The following is a 6,000-nucleotide window of genomic DNA, read 5'->3' as shown; positions in this document are numbered from 1 at the left end:
ATTCATCTGCTTGATTTATCAATTAAACCAAACAGAAAGACTGTTTATTATGAGCTACGTTAAACCACGACTGAAAAATCGCTCGCTTGCCTTATTAATTCTACAGTTTTGACAAAACACTTGAGCACTGATGGATAAAAACCACTCAGGAATATATTAACTTCTCTGTTCCACAAAGAACTGAGAATTATTGTGGCCTCCGTCGTTTGAGATTTGCGGAGCTGAACGTTGTAAACACAAATTCGTGTAAAATTGATGGACGCTATGCAGTGTACGGATCAGAGGAACATATTTGCTTTACGACTGACAGGAGGTTTTCTCAAACTCAGATTTGTCATGGCATTTTGATAACTGATGTAAGATTTACATGTCAGAACAGCTCTGTTTCAAACCTTAAGATGCTGCCTACCTAGACTGTGTTTTAAGGCGTCATAGGCATGCTTATGTCACTGGGACTTTTTCGTAAGGTAGTCAAATTTAAGGGAAAGAAATCATCTAAATTAGTGGACAGTTCAAGAAAAATGTCAAACTATACTTATTATATTCAATATAGGTACACAGTAGTTATATTTTATATTATATGTATACATTATATGTATATATACGCTGTATAGATTGTTGTGCTATTACCATAGCAACATGCTAACATCAACTAAGCTAACATAACTCTTTTGGAACAAATTGTGAACATTCTGATTCAGTCACTCATTAGGTTTCATTTTGGATAGAATGCCTTTATATTTTGTATTTCATTACATATTTATACTGTTTGTTGATATGCTTGATAGATTATTGTAGCTTAGCAACATGCTAACATCAAACTCTATTGGAACAAATTGTGAACTTTATAGTTCAGTCACTCATTTTATTTTGGATAAAATGCTTTCATATTTAGAATTTCATTACATATGTGTTACATTACTTATATGTGCTGTGTGTTGTTATGCTTGATAGAGTATTGTGCTATTAGCATAGCAACATGCTAACATCAAACTCTATTGGAACAAACTGAACTTTATAGTTCAGTCACTTGTTCGGTTTCTTTTTAGATAAAATGTTTATATATTTTATATTTTGAATTTCATTACATATGTGTTACATTACTTATATGTGCTGTGTGTTGTTATGCTTGATAGAGTATTGTGCTATTAGCATAGCAACATGCTAACATCAAACTCTATTGGAACAAACTGAACTTTATAGTTCAGTCACTTGTTAGGTTTCTTTTTAGATAAAATGTTTATATATTTTATATTTTGAATTTCATTACATATTTATATGTGCTGTGTGTTGTTATGCTTGATAGAGTATTGTGCTATTAGCATAGCAACATGCTAACATCAAACTATTGGAACAAATTGTGAACGTTATAGTCCAGTCACTCGTTTAGTTTCATTTGGGATAAAATGCTTTCATATTTTGAATTTCATTACATATTTATATGCTGTTTTTCGATATGCTTGAAAGATTATTGTAGCGTAGCGTAGCAACATGCTAACATCAAACTCTATTGGAAAAAATGTAAATGTTCTGATTCAGTCACGTATGAGGTTTCATTTTGGATAGAATGCTTTCATATTTTGTATTGCATCCAATATTTATAAGCACTGTGAATTATGCTGACTAGAGTATGATGCTATATAACATGCTAACATTGTAATTTATTGGAATGATTTGTAAACATTTTAATTCAGTCACTCATGAAGTTCCATTTCAGATAGTTTGCTTTTATATTTATATTTCATCCAATATTTATATATCCTGTGTATTGTTATGCTTACTATAGTATTGCGCTATTAGCATAGCAACATGCTAACCTCACACTCAATTGGAATTCATTGTGATTGTTCTAATTCCGTCAGATGTGAGGTTTCACTTCAGTTAATAAGCTGCCTAATGAGGTAGCTGGCAATGTAGGCAGCAGACAAGTTTTTTTGGAACTAAGCTAATAATGGCTACATTTTTAATTACATTAGCTACAGTTAAAAATTAGCAACATTAGCTGCAGCCTACATTTGCCGTTGTTTATTACAGAAAAGATACATCATCCGTGGTTTCTGCTGTGAAGCTCTGTCTGAAATCCTCCCCCTGTGGACGGTGACACGTGGTCGAGTCCTCTAGCTATCTCCATCACACACTTTCATTACCTCTGTGTGCAACCATGCAGAAACACTCCTCTGTTTTATTGGCTGGGGAACTGACAGAACTGGTAAAAGAAAGAGAAATCAAGGAAGAAAAAAAAGGGTGTATCTGTGGAGAAAGATGGAGAGAAAAAAAGGCAAGATTTGTTTGGATACCCCAGCCATCACAATGACAAGCAATCATGTTATATTAAGCCATCAGTGTCTGTGAAACTGTAAGAAATGCAGCAACATCGAAGTGAAGAATGTGGGATTTTTACAAGCCGTTTCTCTTGGTGCTGCGGGGACGCATTAGTTGCAGTGTCGTGATGAACCTCTGGCTGTTCTCTGTCAATAAAACATTATTCTTCCATTGTGCTCAAGGGCAGAGAGGTTTTTGAGTGAGATGAGATTTAAGGATTCTTTCTAGTAATTATTGTATTGTATTTAAAAAATGTGCTAATACAATGCATCATTTTGCTTTTCTTAATTGGATTGGGTCTTTTTTTAGCAATAGATAGATATATAGATAGATAGATAGATAGATAGATAGATAGATAGATAGATAGATAGATAGATAGATAGATAGATAGATAGATAGATAGATAGATAGATAGATAGACGGATTAGATAGATAGATAGATAGATAGATAGATAGATATATAGATAGATAGATAGATAGATAGATAGATAGATAGATAGATAGATAGATAGATAGATAGATAGATAGATAGATAGATAGATAGATAGATAGACGGATTAGATAGATGGATTGATGGACAGACAGACAGATGGATGGATAGATAGATAGATAGAGATAGATAGATAGATAGATAGATAGATAGATAGATAGATAGATAGATAGATAGATAGATAGATAGATAGATAGATAGATAGATAGACAGATTAGATAGACAGATTAGATAGACAGATTAGATAGATGGATTGATGGACAGACAGATAGATAGATAGATAGATAGATAGATAGATAGATAGATAGATAGATAGATAGATAGATAGATAGATAGATAGATAGATAGATAGATAGATAGATAGATAGATAGACAGATTAGATAGACAGATTAGATAGATGGATTGATAGATAGATAGATAGATAGATAGATAGATAGATAGATAGATAGATAGATAGATAGACAGATTAGATAGACAGATAGATAGATAGATAGAAGCACAATTTGTTACAGTCTTCTATACAGAATTACAGAAAACTAAATGTTTTAGTGTGTAAGCCATAAAAAAGCATGGATAAACGAATGCAGTGACTCAGTGTTGGTTCTGCGGGGCGAGTCACAGTTCTGTCAACCGTCCTGAAACTCTCACACTCGCCCCGGGCCGTTACTTTTCCTGAGGCCTGAAGAGGTCTCTGTACTCTGGGCTTAGTGGTGAGCGAACATCAGAATCTCTGAGGTTTTAGCAGTGGAGGAAGAGAGGACATTTTGTACATTTATGCGTGTGTGTGTGTGATGTACATACTGTATGATGAGGGCATGTTTATGTAACGTGTGTATTCACATGTGTGTTTGTGAGGGTCTCTTCCTGGAAGTGTGTGTTCAGGCTGTTAGTTTCTGGAGACATCTAGTGGTTGGAACTGCGGGGAAACCAGGCCGATCAGATTTGCATCAGATCTCCCTTCATGTTCTTGAACGTAGCACTTTCCATCAAACAGCCTGTGTTGGTGTAATGTCGTTGTGACCCTGCGAGCGACGGTCCAGAATCACCCTCGACGCCCTCGGAGCCAGTCGCCATGACAGCCAGCCAGATGGACTCGGTGGGAGTTCCCACAAAGCATCTGCCCGCTAAGCCGCCACAAACACTAGCATTAGCATAGCACGGAAGTCCCTTTTCAGCTGTCACGGCGGGTTTAGTCACTTCTGGATCAGGCATTAATGATATCACTTCCCCTCAGGCCAGAAACTGCTGTTCTCGAACCTCCGTCAGCTAGCCCACAGCGATTTCACTGCTACTAACGCTGGAACGTAACATATGGCTCTGTTCTGTCTCCTGAGAGCGCCACACTTCTCTACTTTTAAGCAGTAGTGTCGGGATTCGCTTCATTGTGAGGACTCTCAACACTTGGCTGTACTTGACTGCGTGTTTCTTTCACTCACCCATATTGTTCAAAGTGGCAATTGACTAATGGCGCATGCTAATGCTAATGCAGCTGTGGCAGTCGGAGTTAATCGTTTTGATTGTAGGCTATTCTACTCTAAACGTCAAAGATATCCTCATTTTCTATAGAAAAGACACGGGATACAACCTAAACCACCAGGGTCATTCTCAAAAAATTCTGAAAAAGATTTGTTGTACTTACAAAACATTAACTACATACTAAGTTGATGGTACATACTGCTTTATTTTTTTTATTTTTTTTTATTTTTTTTATTTTTTTTTATTTTTTATTTAGTTGAATTAAATTTTTATTGTAATTTTTATTTTATTGATAGCACCAGTGACAAATTCATAAAAAAATAAGGTGATCATCTTAAAATGTATACTAATGATCAGATTTTATATAAAATTCTAATATAATCTTTCTAACATCAATGACAAAAAAAGATTATGGGACAAAACCTTTTTAACCTATGTATATTAATAATTAAATGTGTTTTATTATATTTAATTACCTAGAAATACAAAATTAACAGTTAATTACCTTGAAATACAAAATGAACATTTTATTTATTTATTTTATTTTATTTCACCAGTGACAAATTCATAAAAAATATGGTTATCATATTAAAATGTATACTAATGATCAGATATAATATATAATTCTAATATAATCTTTCTAACACCAATGACAAAAAATCATGGGACAAACCTTTTTTAAAATATTTATGTTTATAATAATTACCTTTTAACTACCTAACGTATTCTATTTAATTACCTATAACTACAAAATGTAACAGTAAGTAAAAAACAGTAAATAAATACATAAAGGTTTGTCACATTCCTGATCATTTTGCGTCATTCTGGCAAATTTTCGCAACCCAAAAGATGGAGTCCCACAAAAATAAATTTGCTTTTTCTCAGCAAATATCCTGTTCTACTCGGAATAACGTCACATTAACACATCAGTTACATATCTTGACAAGTTACATTTGTGACTTAAAGCATTTGGGTATCACCGAAGTACGAAAGCACTGATTCATCCATACAAAATCTTTTTCTTTCTTTCTTTTTTTTTTTTGCTACACTGTATAATGGATTGTCCCCTGTCTTCTCTCTTTCACAGGTGTAATAATGAAAACGAGTGGTACCAGATTCATGAGAACATTATCCGCAAGTCCAGCACCAAATACACCGCCCCCAGCACTAACTACGGTAAGTGCACTTCGAAAACGGTCGTACACTTGATTTAAGTGTCATCATCTCTGAAACTGAACAGTCCTTGCAAAAAAAATCTGTCTATTATCCTGCTTTACTGTTGTAGTTAATGGTTCGATCATTTTGCTGAGATCACTGTAGGAACGTTGGCCCCTAATTCTCCATAATTCTTCTGTAATAAAGCACAGTATGATTTTAAATTCCATTTATGTTCTCAGTAGGTGCTATCATACCTAAAAGAATAAAATGTAAAAGTAGTCATTACCACAAAGCTTAAAGGGACACTGTGTAGTTTTTATTAGCTAAAATCAATGTATTTGATTCATAAATATTTCCTCATTGGTGTGAAATTACCTCTGCCAATGTTCTGACTTATCCTCGTAAGCAAAGAATTTCTTATCTTTATTTACATGGGACGGGTAAGTCCAAGGAGGCTTCCATGTCGTTCCGCCATTTTGAAAAACTATAATAGCAGAGAGGGACAAAAAGCACTAGCTTACCTCAACGCATTTCCACAACGCGTTTTCGTTTA

At 34.4% G+C, this 6,000-nt stretch overlaps 1 protein-coding gene across 4 annotated transcripts in view; it reads left to right on the top strand.

The window, feature by feature from the left end:
* Positions 1–6,000, top strand: part of dock3 (dedicator of cytokinesis 3) — a 202,113-nt gene that overhangs the window by 148,738 nt on the left and 47,375 nt on the right. For all 4 annotated transcript variants that reach the window (XM_079594128.1, XM_079594127.1, XM_079594126.1 and 1 more), the window contains exon 13: positions 5,377–5,465. In XM_079594128.1, coding sequence (XP_079450254.1) covers positions 5,377–5,465 — 89 coding nt within the window. The remainder of the gene's footprint in view (positions 1–5,376; positions 5,466–6,000) is intronic.

This window comes from Phoxinus phoxinus (assembly GCF_949152265.1).
Source record: "Phoxinus phoxinus genome assembly, chromosome: 20".
NCBI lineage: Eukaryota > Metazoa > Chordata > Actinopteri > Cypriniformes > Leuciscidae > Phoxinus > Phoxinus phoxinus.
Note: the sequence above shows the minus strand (reverse complement) of the source record. Positions and strands in the feature narration are given on the sequence as shown.